The following is a 22908-nucleotide window of genomic DNA, read 5'->3' on the forward strand; positions in this document are numbered from 1 at the left end:
CATGCTGAAGTTTAATACTTAGGATTATGGGTTTTGTATAATCCAGTAGTAAAAGTGACGCTTGCATGAACAAACACCACTACAAATGAATGTAATCCATTTAAAACTTGAGAAGGAACAATAAAGGCATAAGAGTTACAGAGAAAACCACATGTTCTCTGTCAAGTTCACAGAATCGGAGTTGGGGAGGAGGAACAGCTGAGACAATGCCACATGTTGTTGAAACATTATGTTTCTGTGCATTTTAGAAAAAAAAAAAACGTTAAGATAACATTTTAACAGCTGCTCGGCACCCATCAAAACACTCCACTTGCTCACCTCCTGCAGTGGAGTGCATAGGCCACATCGCCTCCCTCAGGCGGTTGGTGGCCAATGGCAGCGGGGCGATTTAGGGGCCATTGTGAGTGGAGGGGAGGGCGAATGCCATAAACTGGACTCTTTCTGTGCGGCTGGACATGCAGGGCCTGAGAGAGTTGCTGACGTCCTGACCAGTCCTTGTATACAAGAACGCTGTACCCACAGCCCTAATGACCAGCAACCCTTGAGGAATTTGTGTTTCTCACACTCTGACATTCCACTTGGGACGTCTCCCTACAAGCATTCCCACAGTTCCTCAGCAACTGGCTGACCAGGAGCTATAGAGATCAGAGGGAAAGAAGAAAGATGGCTTATCTGAGCCTGCGCCTCACACCAGGGAACATTTTATGGCACTTTTAATGAAGTCGTAGATTAGGAAAGTACAGTAGTTTCACTGGGTTCAGACCTGATATTTTGGGTGTCCTTGACAGATATTCTAATAAACACATCTATTTCAGCACTTTACAGGATTTACAGGAACTCTCAAGCAAATTCTGCCAACTGGTCTGGCTCTGGTCCACTCTATGTACTATGTGTACTGTGCAGTGTGTTTCACTGGAGATATGAGATCACTGTGAATGTGTGTATATGTGTGTGTATTTTAGCACTGTGATAGACTGGTCATCCATCAGGATGTCAAACTCAGTTCCAGGAGGGCTGCAGCCCTGCAGCCCTGCTTTAGTTCCAACCCTGCTCCAAAACATACTATCTAGTTTTCAAATAAGCCTGAAGGACCTGATTACCTGAATCAGGTGAGTTTAATTAGGGTTGGAGCTAAACTCTGCAGGGCTGTGGCCCTTTAGGAACTGAGTTTGACATCCCTGATCCAGGTTGTTTTCCTGGGAAAATGGGATAAAGTATCATGTGACCGTACGTAGTTTGGTTTCAAGAACGAATGGATGGATGTGATATCACTGACATACATCTGCCTCTTTTCCAGTGGACATGACAGACTGTCTCATGCAGTATTACATCTTTGCATACAGTGCTCCTAAAACTATTTAAGATTTTAAGAAAGATGTCACTTAATTGTTAAGATATCAAGTTTAACATGTTCACACCAATTTAACCAGTTTACTGCATGAAAAACACACTAGAACTGGTTGTGGTGCAAACAAGCCAAGTAGGCAAGTAAAAAAGAAGCATTTATTTTTTGCATGACATTTATGAATAAATCATTGTTTAAACCTTAATTTTTAATAAATGTTCCACATCCAATCCACACTTATTAAATATTTAATTAAAATTCATCTTTAGTAAATGTATTTTAACTAAATGACATATTTTTTATTTAAACTTTTATTTTAGCTACATGTATTTAGTAAATAATTACTTATTTAATAAACATTAAATGACTAAACATTTCATATTTAATTAAATTGAATGTAATATCTACAATTTTTTTATTTCATTTACTTTTTGCATTAACTATAAATAGGTAAATTAGTCTTTTTTGTTTTATTTTAGAACAACATGTCAAACATTAAAGTTAAGATTAAGAAAAGAATACTGTATATTTACAGTTTCATTTATGCAAAGTATATAAGACGAAATTTCAAAAAGAGAGATTTCAGATTTTCCAATTGCAGTTTTTTGTACTGTTTTTCAAACCATGTCAGTTTAATGACTTATTTCCCTTTTAAAATGTGTGATATTTTTTTTTTTTCAATGACCAATTACATTTATGGAACTTACGTGTTAATGGGAGACACTGCAGGCAAAAAAGCATGTTTTTTCATGCACCTGTCAAATTTTGGTCTTTTTGGGTTTTTATAAAGTATTTTTTCAGACTAGTGAAAAAGAAAACATCCAAAAGACACTGTTAAGTGTTTACAGAGGGATTTGTTCATATATAATTTGTTTGATTATACAACATTTTATTCCCCCCCAAAATGTGAAAATTCTCTCTCTCTCTCTCTCTCTCTCTCTCTCTCTATATATAAAATTATATTGTAATATTGTTTTCTGTCTGTTCTAAGTATTTTCTGAACTATGGAGTGACAAAATACCCCAAATCCCCTGTGTGAAAACATTTGACTCTAATATGTCAAAAAATAAAACAAGAATTTTGAAATTTTCATCCAGTGTTTAGATTTTTGTACTAGAAATGTATGCAAATTAGCACATATTTAATTAAATAATGCCTCATTTGTATATTTAAACCTAACATTTTAGAAAACTTGTAATACAAAAAAATGTTTGCAATTATCAATGTAATCAATTAACTGGGTAAGGCGATAACTATTATTATTATTATTATTATTATTTACCCTATTCACCTGCAGTGTCTCACCTTACGGTAATTCTCATCTAAAATTTTTGCATGTTAAAACATATGACCTGTGCGTCAATCACATTTACACACTACCGCCGAAACTTTCATTTGTCATAAAAAAACAAATTCAGATCGGGTTAAAATTTCTGCGTTTTCCGCATCCGAAGAAAGCATTTTAAGAGATGTTCCTGGAGGGCCATAGCTCTGCAGAGTTTAGCTCCAACCAGCTCCAACTCACATCTGCTTAATAGTTTCTAGTAATCCTAAAAACATTGATTAGTTGGATCAGGCGTGTTTAATTAGGGTTGAAGCAAAACTGTGCAGAGCTGTGGCCCTACAGGAATTGAGTTTGATGCCACTGCACTAAAGGAACATGGTTAGCTGCTTGCTAGTGGTAGCCTGATATGTTACAGTACATAAAATTTCACTTACCACATAAACAAAGTAAGGAGAGAAGACTGGTAGTATGATGGTGAATGATTTGAGCACTACTGACAAACACCTAATCTTGTAAAATGTGTAGAAAGTACTGCCGCTCCGTAGTATACGAGTACGTGTGAACACTAATCTCGAAAGGTAAAGTAAAAACCGAGTGAGTGTTCAAAAGTGAACCCTGAAGTATGTTTTTACCTCCTATTTCATATTTATTCCATTCAGGAGTTCCATACACGTACATGTCCTTTCCTTTCCGAACACAGTATTCAGGCACATCCCTACTGTTCAGAAACTGAACAATATCATAAAAACTGTACTGTATTGTAGTTCACTACAGTTCAGATAAAAATATTAAGGCCATTACGCAGAAAATCAACCACATATCCACGCTTGTTTATTTCACTGCTCCCAGTGCTTCATTTAACACTACAGGAATTCAGTTATCATATGTTCAATATCACAAGGCCAAGTCTGATAATCGGTGTGAACGATTGAACCGAGGTGCTATCTATGAACTAGCACCACTGTGCCCTTGAGAAACACAATAAGCCTTAGTTTGCTCAGGAGAGACTATCTCTGTAATGAGTAAACTGTCAGTCGTTCAATATAAAAGCATCAGAAAATTTGAAATCAATCATCCATATTGTTCTGGAAAGAATGCCCTTGGTTTATTTATCTGTGATAAAGTTCCACATTACTTGTTAGCAAGTACCTGGAGGCACTACTATAGTGTTAGTTCCTACAGCTTGATTTTATTAATCTAAATGTGCCAAGTTGTGCATTGCGCACTGAGACGTGGAGGAGCTCCATTGACCTTCACATGAACCAGGAGACAGCATCCATGGCAACCGGGGTCATTCTTTTTCTTGCTCTGCTGGTGGTCATGGCTACCATGGTCTTTGTTACTTCACTGCTCATGAAAGACATCAAAGGGAAGGAGCTGTGGACACTCTGGCTCGACGACTGACCACTTGACCGGCAAATGCCTGCCTTTGGGGAGTCATGATAGGAAATGAAGTATAGATTACTGCAGTGCGGTGTCACTGGATTCTGGGGGGCACTTCTGTATTAGTTAAGCCTCTGATGGTATTAGTGCATGGCAGGAGAGCGAACAGACGGAGGGGGGCACACATAAGCAAACACAAGTGCGGTGGTCCTTCACATTCAATTAAACTTTGTGCTGAGTAAGCATGCGTTGCTCTTTGCTTACCCTTGTCCTTACTTTAGATCGAAAACCTACGGAAGAGGAACTAACTGCATATAGAGGTCTTTAAATTAGAAAAGACAAGTTCTAAAATATGTCCTTTTAAAACTCATTCTTCTTGATGCATTATTATGGTTTGAGTGCTACATTAGCTGATGTTGAAAGAACATTTTGTTTAAACAATTTGAAGGACATCATAAAAAACATGATATAGGTCCTTATGACTTGTGTACTATATAGGGGCTTTCACACCGGAAGAACCTTTTCATAGTTCCTAGAACTATTGGCGAAAGTACCTGCTTTTTGGCGTGTTCACACCACAGGAACTAGGAACGTATTTAGTTCTAGGAACTCGATTTGGGGGAACTAAATTAGCTTCTACTTTAGATTAGAATCTAAAACACTACTATAGGAATTACCAGTGATATAAGTGTACGCTTGCCAAACGCATATGAAACACCACAAACATGAGGGGCTTTCACACCGTGTAGTTCTAGGAACTAAACCAGCAGGGTGGTTCCTAGAGGACCACTTTCACTTTGGGCCGCTTTCCTGGTGGCATTCGCACTGGCAGCAGGAACTCTGATGCGGTCGACAGCGACGTGTTTATGCACAACATTTACAAGTGTAAACAACTGGTGAATGGAGGACATTGTGATCGGAGCTGTTTTTGTTGTCCCTGTTGAAAAATCCAGTATATGCTGGTTAGGTATGTTTTGAAGCAAGGCTGCTTGTTTGAGCTGGTTTAAGCTGGTCATGTGTTGGTCCTAAGCTGGTCCTGAGCAGGAGCTAGTTGCGTAGGACCAGCACATAACCAGCTAAGAACCAGTTTAAACCAGCTCATGACCAGCTAAGTAACAGCTTAAACCAGCAGCTGTGCTTCAAAACATACCTACCCAGCATACGCAGTTTTTTCAACAGGGGCGTGTCATGGATTTCGTGATAACGGAGATGGAATGTAAATGCACAATTTACACGATCAAAAGAGCATGAAAATCTGACTAAATCACCTATGACAACTTGCAGTGTTACATATCATCAAGGCTGAGAAAAGAACGCAAAACTGCAGACAACCGATAAATGCCATTATCGCTGTTTTCCATGTTTGTGGAATAAATATTTTCACATGGCTTTTAGAAAATGCCGGATAGCTGAAGTTTCATAGGTGTTTTGCCAATCAGTGTATATTTATGTCACGGGTAGTTACTATAGAGCTTTTTTAGATCCTACTTTGAAGTAGGAGCTATTTTAGTTCCCCCAAACGGAGATCCTATGCTTACACTAGTGTTTTTCATTTTAAAATGAATGACTTTTGCTATGGTTATGCCTGTCATTTACACTACACCAGCATTTGACTTTGAACACGCTGCAGACCCTGTGTTAGTTTGAAAACTCCAGTGTTGCGTTTCAGTGTAAACGGACCAAAACTGAGACTTTTGAGAATGATGACATGGCTGCCCACATTTGCTCTGCATATCCTTTACAACCATGTACATGATAACATCATGCTCATTGTTGTACCCATAGATATATATAGTTATATTCCCCATTTGACCACTCTAAGCATGTTGACGCATCCGCAATTTAAATAATAAGGCATCTACCTATACATATCTATGGTTGTACTGGCACGAATGACCATGTGACATACGGTTTCGGTTGTGTAGTGTGGATGGAGATTTTTCGGATATGTAGTAAAAACACCAGTGTAGACAAGGATCATTTTCATTTTAAAAAATGCACTAGTGTAAACAGGGCCTAAAACCATTCCTAGTTCCTGCAGTGTGAAAACACCAATAAGCAAGTACTTCCGCCAATAGTTCTTGAAACTAGGAAAAGGTTCCTCTGGTGTGAAAGCCCCTGTGGAATACAACAATAACGGCATTTAACTACTTGTTGTCTGCAGCGTTGTGTTCTTTTCTCAGCCTTAATGATATGAAACACTGCAAGTTGTCATAGGAGATTTAGTCAGATTTCCATGCTCTTTTAGTCATGTAAATTGTGCATTTACATTCCATGTCCATTATCACAAAACCCATGACACACAACAAAAACAGCTCTGATCATGGTGTATTTACTGGTTGTTGACATTTGTAAATGCTGCAAATAAATACGTTGATGGCCGCTTCAGAGTTCCTGTTTGCCGGTGCAATTGCAACCAGGAAAATGGCCAGGAAAAAAGGAGAAACAGGTTCTCTAAGAACCACCATGCTGGATAGAATTATTAGAACTACAAGTGCAAGTACAAGTGCAAAAGACATGTATGATTCAGCTTGCTCTGGATCAACTGATTTATTCAAAAGATCAAACTCAGAAGAACACTTTGCTCTTGAATAAAACTCTAATGAACAATGTTGTAGTACTTGAGACTGGACTTGGCCTTGAGTCCATCTTGAGTCTAAGACCAAGACCACATTTCCAGGGTTAGCACACAAGTTGAATGGACTTCTTTATATTGCTTTTGCGTCATTTCGTTTTTGAAGTCTGAAAACCTCATTCATTATTACTGCACATAAATCTTTGTGTTCCATAGAAGAAAGAAAGTCATAATAGCTTGGAACGACATAAGGGTAAATAAATGATGGCAGAATTTTCGTTTTTGGGTGAACTAACTCTTCAGTAAGAGGTTAATAGGAAAGTTGTGGTCCACTTGCTGTCATTTGAGTCTGAGTGTGTGAGGTTTGCCCATTGGAGCATTGATGTGCGTGTGAGGAGACTGCAGAAGAAGGAGGCAGAATGTCTCAGTATGCAGAGCTGTAGGCATAAACAGAGGGTTGATGTGGCCCAGCCTCACCACAATAATGGGTACTCTGCAGTTCCCCCTCTGCTCCACCCAGCAGAACAAACATCCACCGCATTAGAGAACTCCCAAAATGAACATCTCAGGCTTCAGAAAATGCTCCCAGAGTGGGTTAACGTCACTCCCCGACTGTCCCCCTTCTTGTGTCGGGAAGGCTTTTCTGCTTTTATCCACACACAAAATTGCAAGAGGAGCCCAAATTTGGCTGAGGGCAGGAAAAACAAATGAGTCCGCCAATCTGATGTTATTCGATTGCACTGAAGGAAGTGAGCCAACCTTAGCTAATTAATTGCACAAGCTAAAGCTCCTGAGACCTTGAAACGTATGGACTGTTTGGCTCCTCTCTACAATGCTGGCTTAAAGCCATTCTGTTTCAGAAAACAATATCAACGGCAGAAACACAAGGACAAGGGGAAAAAAAAAATCTGATTAGGCTCATGTGATTCCCTGCCAGTGTATTTATGGACTCAACTGTTCCAGAAATTTGTCTTCTAGCATTATGGTCGCTAACAGGTCTTCATATGCTAAATGTAAACCCTTCCAGTGAGGCCACATATAGAAATGTCCTGAGCTTGCATGCATACAATGTATCATTTATATTCAGGATCGACTTGTTCCCACTTCCCAGCCCTGAAGTACTGCACTGGTGTCAGCTGCTCTTTCATTCTCATCATGCATTCTATAGAATACTGTTTAGGAATAGATGTTACTGTGACGCACAGTGTTTAATGGCTGTTTATGCTCCATACATTAGTCCTGGGGTGTTTAACCTTTAAAGTTCCTTCCCAACAAAGGTCCCAACATAAACGGTTTCACATATTGGTTCTTCTAGCTTTTCATCAGTACTGAGGGCAGAGGCCTCACAATCAAAAAATTGGCCACCTATTTTAATACTATTTTGGATATATGGGTATGTCAAGCTGATTTGTTTTTGACAAAATACATTTGCCAGTTTTGCTTGTTATAATGGATTGCAGGTAAATATCCACCTCATCCAGCACTCTTTTTGCTTTTGTTTGAAAGGGTCATTCATTTGTGAATCTGGCATTGTTAGCTCTGATTCTAAATGACTGAAATCTTATCAGGGAGAATTATTCTCAGGTTGGTATACAGTAAATTTCATTAACAGACAAGGATTTATCAGTAATATTTTACAGGGGCACAGCAGTAATCTACTGGGGCTCACTCTCCAGCAAAAAGTCTAGCAACGCCCCTGGTTTCACAAGCCTGAATGATGAATTGTCATGAAATGAAATGAGCGATGTGGAAAACTCGGTTTCAGAACAACTTTCAAGTTGGCAGTGATAATACAAAAAAATAAATCCTAGTCAAAACAGTAAATTAGCATTTGTCCAGTTGCAAATAATCACACTGTGGCTTTGTGGATAGCACTGTTGCATCACAACAAGAAGGTCCCTAGTTTAAGTCCCAGCTGAGCTTTTCTGTGTGGAGTTTACATGTTTTCCATATGTTGGCATGGGTTTATTACCACATGTTGGTATGGGTTTTATCACCTCTTGAGATCGGGGGAGTGAGGTTTACCTGCACAGCAACTACCACTGGCCTCCGTTACACTCACCCCCCTAAATCTCACTGCCATCTGGGTCATGGCACCAACGTAACCCCTCCGGGTCTTACTCACACCCGCTCCGAGTGGGACTCAAACCTGGGTCTCCGGCATGAGAGACGGGCACACTAACAAGGAGGCTAAAGACTGCGCTACACTCACCGCAGCTCAGATGTCAGGAGTAAATGATGACTGCTATGTTCATTATTACATTCAACAACAACACACCTCAACTGCTTAAGAGCCATTCTCCTGCTCAGGTGTCGAAACAATGGCAGACTGTTAATAATCATCCTAATCATAATAATAATCATCCTTTACATGTGTATAGTTTCTAAGCTCTTAAAGCGCTTTACATTCCACACTGGTCCACCACCAGTGTGCAGCATCCACCTGGATGATGTGACGGCAGCCATAGTGCACCAGAACGTCCACCACACACAAGCTTATTGGTGGAGAGGAGACAGTGTGATGAAGCCAATCAGTATATGGAGATTGTTAGGAGGCCATGATGGTCAGAGGCCAATGGGCATATTTGGCCAGGATGACAAGGTCACACTTCTACTCTTTTCAACATCCTGGAATTTTTTTATGACCACAGAGAGTCAGGACCTTGGGTTATTCGCTATGTAGTGTCCCCATCACTATACTGAGGTGCTAGGTCCTGCTTAGTCTAAAACAGATTCCTTGTGACCCTACACAAGTGGTATCAAAAATGGGTGGTTGGATTTTAGAATCAGAACAGATGTAGATGATGATCTACCTAAACCGTACTTCAGTTTAGGTACAAACAGTACATCATGGTATGGACAAAATGCTATATTTATATTAAATGTATGCTCAAATATCTTGGGTGTGTATCTGGGCTGTTGAACTGGACCTGAACCTTTGCATTAGTCACATTAAAGAAACCCTGTGTTGCTTAACGATTTGGCCTCCTAACACGGCGCAGTTAGAATAACAGCCTGCCTTCCTTCTTAATTTTGCACACTCACTGTACTTTGCTTTCTCTTCAGCTGAGATAACAAGAATGACTCTGCACTTTCAGAAGTCCTCTGAGGCAAGAGGGACAGTGGAAGGGGTTGAGCGAAGCCCCCATTGCCGGTCCAGCTGCATTCCTCAGGGGCGAGCTGTCCAATATCATTTCTGCTCCTTTTGACAGGAGCTCTGGCAGCCACAAAGGAGTCGCTGTGCCGGTCTATCCTCACCCCAGCTCTCCCAACCTTCCTTTCTGTAATGCTTAATTACCCCGACGCCACTTCCAATCTGTAGCCCACCTGTGGCCTTCTGCCAAAGGGCCTTTCAACAGGTGCCTCTGTTCAGCTTTTATCTGTGGGAATCTAATTATGTGCTCTCGAACAAAGCAAAAGATTTTACACAACTTTTTGTGTAGAAGAGTTTTCAAGGAACTTTCTTTTCATTTATTGGTTTGGCTTTCATGGGATAGTCTGATTCTTTCAATGGTGTAGATTTGATGAGCTGTGCAAAAGGTTTTGCTTTAAGAGCAGATCAGTTTTTTGTGCCTTTGATGGCATTTGCTTTGACTTGCTGGAAGTCTGGAAGTTCCCCGTGAGAGGATTTCGGCTTCCAGACAACATGTTTTAACATGAGGGTAGTAACACAAACCCTGTGGTTAATGACAGCCCAGCGAGCATAAATCTCAAATGGAAACATATCCCTTCTGATATCATTACTAATCCTGAAGTGCGGGCTGCTCAGGTGAAGCAGAGGAACGTGCAGGTGTAACTCTGCGGCAGGGCCATGGGGAGTTGGCCTGCTATCGATGAAACTCTTTACTGCTACATTTCTCCGGGAGGATTAAGGCTGTGTGAGAACAGATAAGGGACGTGAGATCAGAGCGCTGTTAAACGTGCCTGACAGAGCCAGATCCAAACTGAGACCCACCCCTGAACACAGCCCTCTGCTAGCATTCCTCAGACACTCTTCACACACTCAGAGAATGACTGCGGGAGGTTTAGGGCCTTGTCTTGCTTTTAAAAACAGTACAAACTTATACAGGTGAAGTGTGTAATTTCTAAGCTACTAGCATAACAAAATTTAACTGCAAAAACAAAGACAGTGGCCATCCAGGACCGAGTTTGGAGACCCCCACTGCGTATGCTTAAGAGCAGGGGTGCCCGATCCTGCTCCTGGAGGGCCACTGTCCTTTAGAGTTTAGCTCCAACACCACTTAAACTCACCTGAACCAGTTAATCAAGGTCTTATTAGGCATACTAGAAACTTCCAGGCAGGTGTGTTAAGGCAAGTATGAGCTAAACTCTACAGGACACCAGTCCTCCAGGACCAAGTTTGGACACCACTTCAATTTGAAATAGCATACTACTTTTAATACATCTGCCATACATAGTATGGCTAGTGTGCTAGCCTATTTTGAATGTAGCCGATGGCTGATTCTAAATATGCATTCTAGTATGTCAGAATTGACAGTGTTTCGTAACAGTAGGCAAAAAGTACACAGATGACCTACTACTTCGGGCGAAATTCTGAGGAGCACATCTGGGATGTGTTTCCCAAAAACATCATTAGCTAACTATGTTTGCAAGTTCCACTGAATTCTATTAATAATGACAGAACGGAGCTTTTGGAAAACACACCCTTAATGAATACTTAAGGCTAAGGAGAGGATTTGTGAATGGCAGAAGTAAAACTGATGTTGGTAAGTCACATGACAATGAGAAAATTATTACTGTAGTACGGCCAAATCAAATACATAGTAAACACATCTCTGTGCCCTGTCTACTTAGCTTGAGACGGGTTTAAGAATGATTTGTTTTAGGCCTGATGGTTAAATCAATTTTAAATGTTTTTCAGCGTTAATGCACTCGTCTTGTCCTTATTTGTAGTGACCCTCTCAGGGTCGCAACAACGCTATATAGGACATACTTTTAACTGTCAAAGACTACTTACTAGTATGCTATTGTTAGCATGTTTCATTTTTTTCTGAGATCAACCTACACTACCAGTCAAAAGTTTTTGAACAGTAAGATTTTTAATGTTTTTAAAGTACAAAAGATTTCTGTTTCATAAATTCTGTTCTTCTGAACTTTCTGTTCATCAAAGAAAACTGAAAAAATTCTACTTAGCTGTTTTCAACATCATAATAATAATAAATATTTTTTATAAATCAGAATATTAGAATGATTTCTGAAGGATCATGTGACTGGAGAAATGATGCAAAAAATCTACATCGAAATCACAAGAATAAATTACATTTTAAAATATATTCAAATAGAAACAGTTTTTTTAAATAGTAAAAATATTTAACGATTTTACTATTTTTGCTGTACTTTGGATGAAATAAATGCAGGCTTGGTGAGCAGAAGAGATTTATTTAAAAAACATTAAAAATCTTACTGTTCAAAAACTTTTGATTGGCAGTGTATATTTCTAGTTGTCTTTGCCTATTTCACTTCTAACTCATTTTGTAGTTAAGAATTAAAAACAGTAATGCATGTAGACCAGCAAACAAGTGTTCTGGAGGGTTTAAAAAAGAAATGCAAAGCTTTTTTCTGTTAAGGAGCTTACACTGAGTGTATTTGAGTTGCCTGCTACATTGGCTAAACCATCCTTTTAGAGGGAACTACTTTTCTAAGTGAATGAACTTCTGGTTAGGCACTACATAATGCAATTTTAATGGAGTTTGCTCGATCCAGACAGCGCTTTGTGGACTCAATCACTCTTTTATGCTAATACATTCTAAAACTAATCTTTAAGTGTTACGATTTCGAAACAGTGTGGAAAAATGTTTGCCTAACAGTTGCGTAACATTTATTCCATTAATGTGTTTTCATGTTTTCTGAAGCTTTTTTTGTGCTAATCATTAGCATCTGCAGGAATAGCTTACATTGTAGGCTATTCAACCCAGAACAGACCTTTAAGGCATGATATCAAACTTGAGTTGAAGCAAAACAAAAAAAGCGCTGATAACCAAAATGTAAAAGTTTAGAGAATTAACTCATGTTTGCGAAGACCCAGTCCTGCATGTCCTTTGAATAATTCAGTATGTTCAGCGGGGCGTGGGAGTTCATATCAGCACATTCCATCTTATCAAACACGCTCGCACTCTGTGCCCCTCATCAGTCATTCTATGTAATATTTATAAAGGATTGACAGTGAGTCTGTACTTCTCTCCTCATCTACTCTCTGTTCTTCATTAGCCAGCCCCCGTGATTCGGGACGGTTCCCCATCAAGCTGTTACTCTGAGGCAGGCGTCCCAAGCGCCATGTGGCCCTCACACATACACTCCGAAGAGGGCCTCGCTCCCCCACAGAGACATCCACATCCAGGACGAGTGCTAAGGGGGGTTACAATGGGCTTTTGCATCTGTCTCTTTTAACAACACTACATCCAGGAAGTTCAGGATGGATGAGGACCATGTGTAAGGAGATGTCCATCACGTCTAACACGTGTGACAAGTGGAATGGAAATGCAATTAGCCCTCCCCCCACCACCGCCACCAGACACGGCTAGGCCTGTTATGTGTTAATAATGTGATGTAATGGCCATAAGGATAAAACAGTTCCTGTTTGTGACATCAGGGGATCTCATCTATATCCTCCCAGAACATCTGAATGAACGTGCAAGTAAACAAGTGCTTTTGGGGAATGAGTGAGTCAGCGAGCAAGCAAGAGTCCATTGCTCTTAGCTGGCTGCCTTTGAATGAAGCCTTACATGAAGGCTTTTTGAAAATACACACGTTCATTACACTGACCAGATTCTAAAATTCTAAAATAGATCTAGCTGTTCTATACTGAAGCAAGTCTCCTGTAGAGTTCCAAATCACTGACCTGTGAGGTTCCATTACAGATGCTGTTTTAGAAGACAGCTGACTATGTAGGTATTATAGGCAGTGAAGTGGTTTATTTGGAACAGGACCAGTATGTTGGGTCCAAGCAGGCCCACACACCAGGTATAACAGTCCAGAGCCTGACCATCAGCAGGAGCCACTTAGAGCTTAACAGCCCATGGCTAGCTTTATGAGACACTGGCAGGACACAAACATGTGGGAGGCTGGAAGTGGATCTTTCAGGTCAGTTTTCAGTACACGCTGATTTCCGAGCACAGCTCAGTAAAGCCATGCCAGTCAGAATGTATTAAAAAAAATCTTGACAGACGTCATTTGAATCATGTGTGAAATACCTGATAAGAAAGTGAAAGTCGTGACGTATTGTCAGGTATGGTGACCCATACTCGAAACTGGTGCTCTGCATTTAACCCATCACGAGTGCACACACACAGCAGTGAGAAGTGAACAAACACTAATAATACTATCATGATAAGCAATGTATAATTTAAAATACATCATAAAATATATCATGCAAATATAATAAGCAATTCTACAATTATATGAACTATACTACAAGTCAAAGGTTTTTGAACAGTACACGCCTCTATTTGTTTGATCCAAAACACAGTAAAAGCAGTAAAAATTGTAAATATTTTTACTATTTAAAATAACTGCTTTCTATTTGAATATATTTTAAAATATTATTTATTCCTGTGATTTCAAAGCTGAATTTTAGCATCATTACTCCAGTTATCAGTGTCACATGATACTTCAGAAATCTTTCTAAAATGCTGATTATTATAAAAACAGTTGAGTACTTTTTTCCAGGATTCTTTGATGAATAGAAAGACCCAAAGATCAGCATTTATCTGAAATGAAAAGCTTTTGTAACATAATATCATTTGGAACCTTGGAGTCAATTTTTTTTTTTTTTTTTTTTTAATAAAGGTTTCTATTGCAGATGAATACTGCTCTATTAATAATAATAATAATAATAATAATAATAATAATAATAATAAAAACCCTTTCAACATACTACTACTCCTACGAATAAATGTTTTTGAGCAGTAAATCAGAATATTAGAATGCTTTCTGAAGGATCATGTGACTGGAGTAATGAGGTTAAAAACTCAGCTTTGAAATCGCAGGAATAAATTACATTTCAAAATATATTCAAATAGAAAACAGTTAATTTTACATAGTAAAAATATTCCAAAATTTTATTGTTTTTGCTGTACTTTGGATCAAATTAATGCAGGCTTGGTGAGCAGAACTTATTTTAAAAACATTACAAATCTCACTGTTCATAAACTTTTAACTGGTATACACTTTCGGGTCAAATATGACTCAGATGTGACATTTGACAAGCTTTCTGAGGTTTACGCACAACAGATTGATTAAATGCATTTAATAGCACTTTTCTATGATTAGTAATCACATGCAAAAAGGTTTGAAAGCTGTATTAAAACACAACATCTAATTTTAGCAGTCTAATGATACTTTGTAAACAATACAAGGCAGTGTTGCCATGCTAGTTTTGAACTAGGACTGTTAAATTATAAGTATAATACCTATATATAATAACTGGAGTTAATAAGTAGGTGTCTTTAATGGTTTGCTCATAATTATGATGCTTCAACACAACGCAGATTAGCTTCCCACCTCTTGCAGTAGGCGTTTTGCTCTTTTGCCTTTTATGATAATACTGTTATCTGTCCTTTAAAGAGCCCTGGGTTATTAGTAATGATGCAGGTTTTTGCAATAACGGACTATTTTCTTTACGGCTACAATTAAATGACCCATCTCACCTCTTAATTCGCCATCTTGCGACCGGGCAAGGAACTGAAGACGGCAATTCTGAAATCTGGGGGACACCTGGTGGTGACTTCTTCCTTGTGAGTGTTGTACTGCAGTATGTTTACACATTTTAATACAACTTAATCTAAAATTTGTAACGTTACTACCTTATTTTTAACTTTAGAGCTAACCGTTTGTAACTAGCAGAACTTCCAGTTTACAAAAACAGTCTGTTTTGCTACAAACTAGTATTTGTTATCATGCTATTTTTTATTATCACCATAAACACACTGGTTTGTACCTCAAATAGTTTTATTATTTAGGCTACTGCACTCATTATTTTAGTTATTTACCTAGGCTAATGAATCAGAAGTCTCGGACATTCACTGGTGAAAAAAACAGCATATGCTGGTAGGTATGTTTTGATGCTGGTTTAAGCTGGTCCTTGCTGGTTTATGCTGGTCCTTTGCTGGTTCATGCTGGTCCTTGACCAGCAACATGACCAGCAAAAACCAGCAAAGGACCAGCTTAAACCAGCATCAAAACATACCTACCAGCATATGCTGGTTTTTTCACCAGGGATAAACGTCCACGTTGAAAAATAAGGTAGATAAATTCATATTATACTACGACTCAATGTCTTTAGGCGTTCACATTGCAAAACTGTGCTTTACTCTATAACCAAACCCACCTAAACATATATTTCATGAATTATATAACAAAAATGGTTCTGAACTGCTGCTGGAAATTCTACTGTAACTGTTATACAATTTATCTACTAAGAAATAACTGTAATAACACCTGGAATAAGTACCTGGAATAACCACAGAACTTGTGAGGCTCAGTTGCAGTGTGGGTTTGAAAGCATGCAGTGATAATGAGGCTGAAGACGTCTCTGCTGGTGGGAGATGAAATGCTGAAGGCCACCACAACACCATCTGCACAAAAAACCCCATAATGATCACACGGTGACCCCTCTCAACAAGTTTTTCAGCATAAACACGTCTCTTTCTAATCGTTATCATCTCTTTATTGAATTTGAAGTGCACGCAGCCACACACGTGCATGCACACACACACACACACCATATACACCATTACTGGAGTCACAAAGGAGACAGAGAGTTGCTGACAGGATCACATTCTTGAGCATGTTTCAAGTGGAGCAGTAATATCAGTGTTGCTGGGTGCTGCGGTATGTTTCAGCAGGCTCTGGCCTTCATTTGTTTGCGAGTGGCTCATTTCTGGTGGTTTTCACTCAACGGGAGGTGAATAGCACATGAGAAGTGTGAAGGTCAGAAGAAGAGAGATGCTGGTGAGGAAAAGTAACAGGCTGAAGTTATAATAGCTGAACAGGAAGTGGCCTGCTGAGAGCTATTGGTAATGTACAGATGGGAAAGAACGTGACAGAAGAGTTCATAAATCCAATAACCCCCCCCCATACTGTACCTGCTTCAGCCGCTAAAGTAGCCAGACATTCAAAAAGTGGTGGTGAAAAGCTTTTGCGATGTGGAAAAAGTCCTATTTTTTTTACCCTAATCATTTACTAGCAATAAAAACAAGTCATTTGGCAGAGAAAATACAAGAGAAGAGAACCATCTGAACATTAAACCCGTAAATTGATAAAACCACTTGGCATAAACGAATACATTCTTTAGGAAAGACAACATCTTACAGAAATGCTACGATAAAATCTCAACACAATCCAGTGTGATTCAAGGACAAATACTGAACATTCACAGTTTAAGATAAAGGACTTTTCTGAAAGTATTTTCCTTGATAAGAGCGAACAGTGAACACTTTCGATCAATAATAAGGTAAACGTTTTCATATCGGCGCTGCTGTATGATTACATGAAAAAGTCATCAACGTTCTGTTGCCTTTCATGCTACATGTAGGCCACGTACACACTACGAAGTTTTGCGAGTGACGACTGCATTTAAATCAGGAGTCACTTTTGCGATGGTTGACATGGTGATAACCATAGCAACTGTTTGGCTGTAGAAAAAAAATGGCATCTCAAGTTTTCTGGGGAAATATTAAAGGCTAGTTGAAAATGACATTTGATTTATGGGCTTGGTGCAAAGATAAACTTGAGGAGCTGTATGAAACTATCTTGCAGGCTGGTAGTTTGAGACACTCAGTTTAGTGTTAGCTATTTTTGAAGACATTTTAGCATGCTTAGGGATATACTACTATTCAAAAGATGGGGATCAGTAAGATTTTTAAATTAATTAACACTTTTATCTAGCAAGGATGCATTAAATTGATCAGAAGTGACAGTAAAAGACATTTATGATTTTTTTAAAATTATTTCTACAAAAATGTTAAGCAGAACAATGCTTTTTAATATTTGTAATAATAATAAATGTGACCCTGGACCACAAAACCAGTCTTGAGCAGCACAGGTATATAGTAATAGCCAACAATACATTATATGGGTCAAATTTTTCGATTTTTCTTTTATGCCAAAAATCATTAGGATATTAAGTAAAGTTCATGTTCCATGAGATATTTTGTAAATTTCCTACTATAAATATATCAAAACTTAATTTTTGATGAGAAATATGCACTGCTAAGGACTTAATTTGGACAACTTTAAAGGTGATTTTCTCAATATTTTGATTTTTTTGCACCCTCAGATTTCAAATTTTCAAATAGTTGTATCTCAGCCAAAAAATGTCCTATCATAACAAACCATACATCACTCGAAAGCTTATTTATGATGTAAAATCTAAAAAATTCTAAAAATGAATCTAAATATTCAAAAAACTGACCCTTATGACTGGTTTTGTGGTCCAGGGTCACAAATCAAGCAGCAAATCAGCAAATTACAATGATTTCTGATGGATAATGTGACACTGAAGACTGAAAATTCAACTTTACAATCACAGGAATAAATTACTTTTTTTTTTTAAGATTTATTTTTTGGCATTTTGCCTTTATTATGACAGGACAGTTTAGAAGTGACAGGAAGCAAAGTGGGAGAGAGAGATGGGGGTGGGATTGGCAGAGGTCCTCGAGTTGGGATTCGAACACGGGAAGCCGGGAGCGTAACGGCGCTGTATGTCGGCGCGCAGCCCACAAGGCTATCGGCACCAAAATAAATAAAGTACTTTTTATAATAAATAAAAAATACATTTTAAATAATTTTAAATTAAATAAATAAATATAGTCTCGGAGCGCATAAGATAATTCTTACAAAAACATAATTGAATTTATTTGTATGTAACTTAATAAATAAATAAATCTTACCAAACCCAAATTTTTTAATGTAGTGTATGAAAAAAAATTAAACCGAAAAAAGCAACAAAATATTCCATATGCTATTCCTAAAAAGTACAAAAAAATTTTATAAATTAATAAATTTTCTTGCAAGTTTCTGAAAATATATAAATATATTACCCCCTAATAACTTTAAAATCTAAAAAAGAATGTTTAGATATTTTGACTTGAAAATAAGCCAAAAACACTGATTAAGAAAATGATTTTTTTTCAGTTAACTATTTATCTGCAGTGTGTACGTGGCCTTGCAAAACTGCTGCATGTATAGAAATTCTGTTACTTTTGTAGTTTGTTGAAAATCCTCAAGTAAACATCTGTTTATTTCAAAGTTCAAGTTCTCTGAGTTCAAGTCATAATCTATAGCTCAGCGTTTGAATTCGATTCTACTGATAAATGTTTCTTCTTTCAAAATAGACCCTTCTACTACTAAATTCATACAATTCTATGAACAATAAGCTCTGTCAGAGGGCTTCAACATCAAAACACAGCACACATCAAGTGCTGAACAGTGATAAAATACTGATCTTTAAACATGATCTTACCTTTTTTTCTGGACAACAGTGAAAAATACATTGAAAAGAGTTTGCATTTAAAGAGTAAACATAGTACAACAGGTAAAAAAGACCACCATCAGAAATACGTGCACTACAGGGGACACATTACTCTTCCTCCATTGACTTCTCGATCTCTTTCAGCTTTCGCACAAACTCTTGAGCCTCTCTGTCTCCTGTTCTCGCCTCCAGCATCTTCATGATGGGCTTCTCTGTAACAAAAGAAGCAACTCAGTCAGAAATGAATTCATCAGACCAGACACAACAATATTGTTGAGGTGGCAGACCCCTTGATAGACAATGACACATGTAATTGGAAATCCTTTCAAGAGGACAGGCTGCAACAGATACCAAACACCAAGCAATGCTGACAAAACAATGAAATCTAACCAGTGCTACTTGCTTTGTCTCTCTGAATCTAGAAATAATCAGCCGTCTTTAAATAACATGACATATTTACAGTAAAATTACGCATTATTCCAAGCCATCCGATAGAATGCCACTCTTTCATGAAGATTACAGTTTATAAAGTTTTAAATATGAATGTTTTCCTTACACAAACTTATTAACCTCTACCCCCCAGCTCTTAATGCATCATGTTTCCTTCTGAAGCGTCAATGAGCGTTTGAACCTTCTGTAATAGTTGCATATGAGTCCCTCAGTTGTCCTCAGTGTGAAAAGATGAATCTCAAAATCATACAGTCATTGTCGGAAAAGGTTCAAATACACAAAAATGCTGAAAAAACAAAGAATTTGTGGGATCTGAAGGAAGAATCCCACACAGCAGAACAGCAGGCAGTTTAACTGTTCAGGACAAACAAGGGACTCATGAACAACCATCACTAAACAAAAAACACAGCTGTGGATCATTCAGGTAACAACACAGTATTAAGAATCAAGAGTATGTAAACTTTTGAAATTCTCTTGTGCACTATATGTAAACATCTTTTATGTGAAATATCTTATTTATATCAGTACTAAATAAAAAATAACATGCAAAAAACACAATTTTATTTCGATAAGTTAATTAACATTTTGCAGATTCTGCAAGGTGTATGTAAACTTTTGATCTCAACTGTAACTCCAACTGTATTTGTCTGAAATTAGAAAGTCATATACACCTACAATGGCTTGAACTATCCCTTTAAGTCATGTCAAAAATATTTTATGAGATATAATTTTTTTGCAAATGTGCATTTTATGCTTATCATTTATGGCAGTAGCACTTTGTGTTAGACTATTTCATATTTCTTTCTCGTTTTTCAATTTCCTAACACTTCAATTTTATTCAGATCAAAATCTGACTGTCATAATCACATCATAATTGCAAACTCTTGGTAGGAATTTCCCAGTAGGATTTGAAGGTACCAGTAGCTCTAGCCCTATTCAAACACATCTGATCCAGCTAATAAAGGTCTTCGGGATTACTAGATAATTACCGGCAGGTGTTTAAGAGCTGGACTAGATGTAAACTCTACAGGAAGGTTCAGCAGGTCTCCAGAGTTGAGCACCCCTGATTTAAGACGTTTTATGGTTACTCTTAAGGAAAAATGTCATGGGTAGGTGGATAAAATGGACAGATTAGCATACCGCTTGGTTTTTGGCGGGACAAGTGCAGGATGACGGGTTGAAGGGTCTTTCCAGCAGGTGTGGCACTCGGCCTGCCCGGCCAGCAGAAGTCACTCAGTGGGGCAACAGCCTCGCCAGCGAAATCATTAGTGGACAACCAATCATAGTCCATCACAGTGAAGGTCAGACAGGCACACCTGTGCCTGTACTGCTCAGGGCTGACATGGCTGTGAAGAAGCAAATGGGATCAAAGAGCTGTTTAGGATGCAGACTCAGGCAGTTGATGTGGTACTCACAAGTAAAAAAGCTCATCAAAAACCGGATGCAGGGTTTTGAGCTTCACTTGGGTGCGCTGACTCCGAGCCGTGGGGAACAGATGGTGAGGACACAGCTCCACGATGACAAATGGGTCGCTGAGGCCTAGGAAAACACAAATTTTGTAACAACAGAAAATATCAGTAAGTAACTAGATTCGGAAGGAAATACCAGTAGTAAACACAGCAGCAAAGGAATAGTGCCAAGGTTTCAGGAAAACACATCAGAATCAACACACAATTTGTAAAAGTGGCTATAACTGGTTAAAATATGCAAGCAATACAAGATGTAAGAAAGACTAATAGACCATTTCGTCAGATGTAAACATACTGGTCCCGATACACTTCCTGTTTCTTTTTTTTTTTTAACTTTACACAAACATCACAAAAAAATACAACCAACATAACATTTGACTGGATGAAAATGTTACATTAGCACCTTTAAGATGTATTTGTATATGTGAAATAAAATAAAAAATAAAAAACAAAAAAACAGGAAGTGCTTCTGGACCAGTGTTGTTTACATCTAGCGAAATGGTCTATAAGAAGTTAGTAAATTGTTAAAACAAAGTATCATATTTTGGCAAAGTGATCCACATTTGGTTTTTGACTACTGAAAATGTGTACAATCTAATGATTTACTGCATTTTAAAATTCCAATATCTCTGGAACTGAACTATATAGGGCCCTAACAGGAAGATGCCAAAAGAAAAGTTTGTTAAGACACAATATCTAAAAGGGCATTATGATATCTTTAATACTTCTTGAGTTACATGCTTGCAAACATTGGAGAAAAAACTTAAAAAGTGCCATTTTCCCATATTTGAATGGTCACCATTGGCATATAATGCAACAAAGATCGCTAAAGTTCTGTGTAAAAATACCATTATGATATGGCCATCTTTCTAAAAGGGGTCATCGGATGCAAAGTTCACTTTTACATGTTGCTTAAACATTAATGTGTGTTGGCAGTGTATGTACACATATACCCTATAACGCTAAAAATCCTCCACTGTTTCGATGCAGGAGCAGGGGTGTAAATTAGATAAGATTATCTCCATTTGAGTGATTGAGGTGTTGTGTTGCTGAATGTAATAATGAACATAGTGGTCGTCATTTACTCCCGACATCTGAGCCGCTGAAGATGCAGTGGATTACATTTGTTTGTGAAGGGAATGCACCTCCCGATCTACATAAATGCATCTATGTTCTGGTGAATCATTCGTGATCCAGCATCTCTTACAGCAGAAGTGAGTATAAGGGTTTATTTATGAATCTTTGCAATCACCTTTCCTAATAATGTGCTAGTTAGCAAGTTTAACAGCTGAAGGCAGCTAAATACGGCTAAAGTAAACAGGCTCGTCACTCTACAGAGAGAAGAGAGGGGCGGGGTGAGCAGAGCTCATTAACATTTAAAGCGACCTTGACCAGAACAGGATGATTTTTGCAGGGATGATTTTGGCAAGGTAAAAAAGCTTTTATTTACACTACAATTGAGTAATTTAACCAAAGCATGTTATAGACTTCTCATTAAGACCTAAAGAATCATATCAGCTTGTGGAAAATGGGCATCCGATGACCCCTTTAAGTCATTTTCAACCCCCTGTAATTTGGTTCTGAATCTCAGGTGAAAATTGCCATTTTGACTCCCCTCTACAAAATAATGGATTACTCAGTAAATATAGAGTTAAGGTCAAAAGTTTACATACACCTTTGCACAATCTGCAAAATGTTAATTTTTCAAGAGGGATCATACAACATGCATGATATATTTTTTTTAATTAGTACTGACCTGAACAAGATATTGCACATAAAAGAGTAGTCAAGAGAAAATAATGCTGAATTTATAAAAAGGACGCTTGATTCTTAATACTGTGTTGTTACCTTGTTTGTCCTAAACAGTTAAACTGCCCGCTGTTCTTCAAAAAAATCCTTTAAGTACCACAA

At 38.1% G+C, this 22908-nt stretch overlaps 1 protein-coding gene across 1 annotated transcript in view; it reads right to left on the reverse strand.

Moving 5' to 3' along the window:
* Positions 1-18596: 18596 nt before the first annotated feature.
* The window catches only part of baiap3 (BAI1 associated protein 3), a 69540-nt gene continuing 65228 nt past the window's right edge, over positions 18597-22908 (reverse strand). The window contains 3 exon segments of the mRNA XM_051106716.1: positions 18597-19290; positions 20669-20874; positions 20944-21067. Of these exon segments, the coding sequence (XP_050962673.1) occupies positions 19187-19290; positions 20669-20874; positions 20944-21067 (434 nt within the window). The 3' untranslated portion in view covers positions 18597-19186.

Source organism: Labeo rohita, chromosome 3, assembly GCF_022985175.1.
Source record: "Labeo rohita strain BAU-BD-2019 chromosome 3, IGBB_LRoh.1.0, whole genome shotgun sequence".
NCBI classification, from domain to species: Eukaryota; Metazoa; Chordata; class Actinopteri; order Cypriniformes; family Cyprinidae; genus Labeo; species Labeo rohita.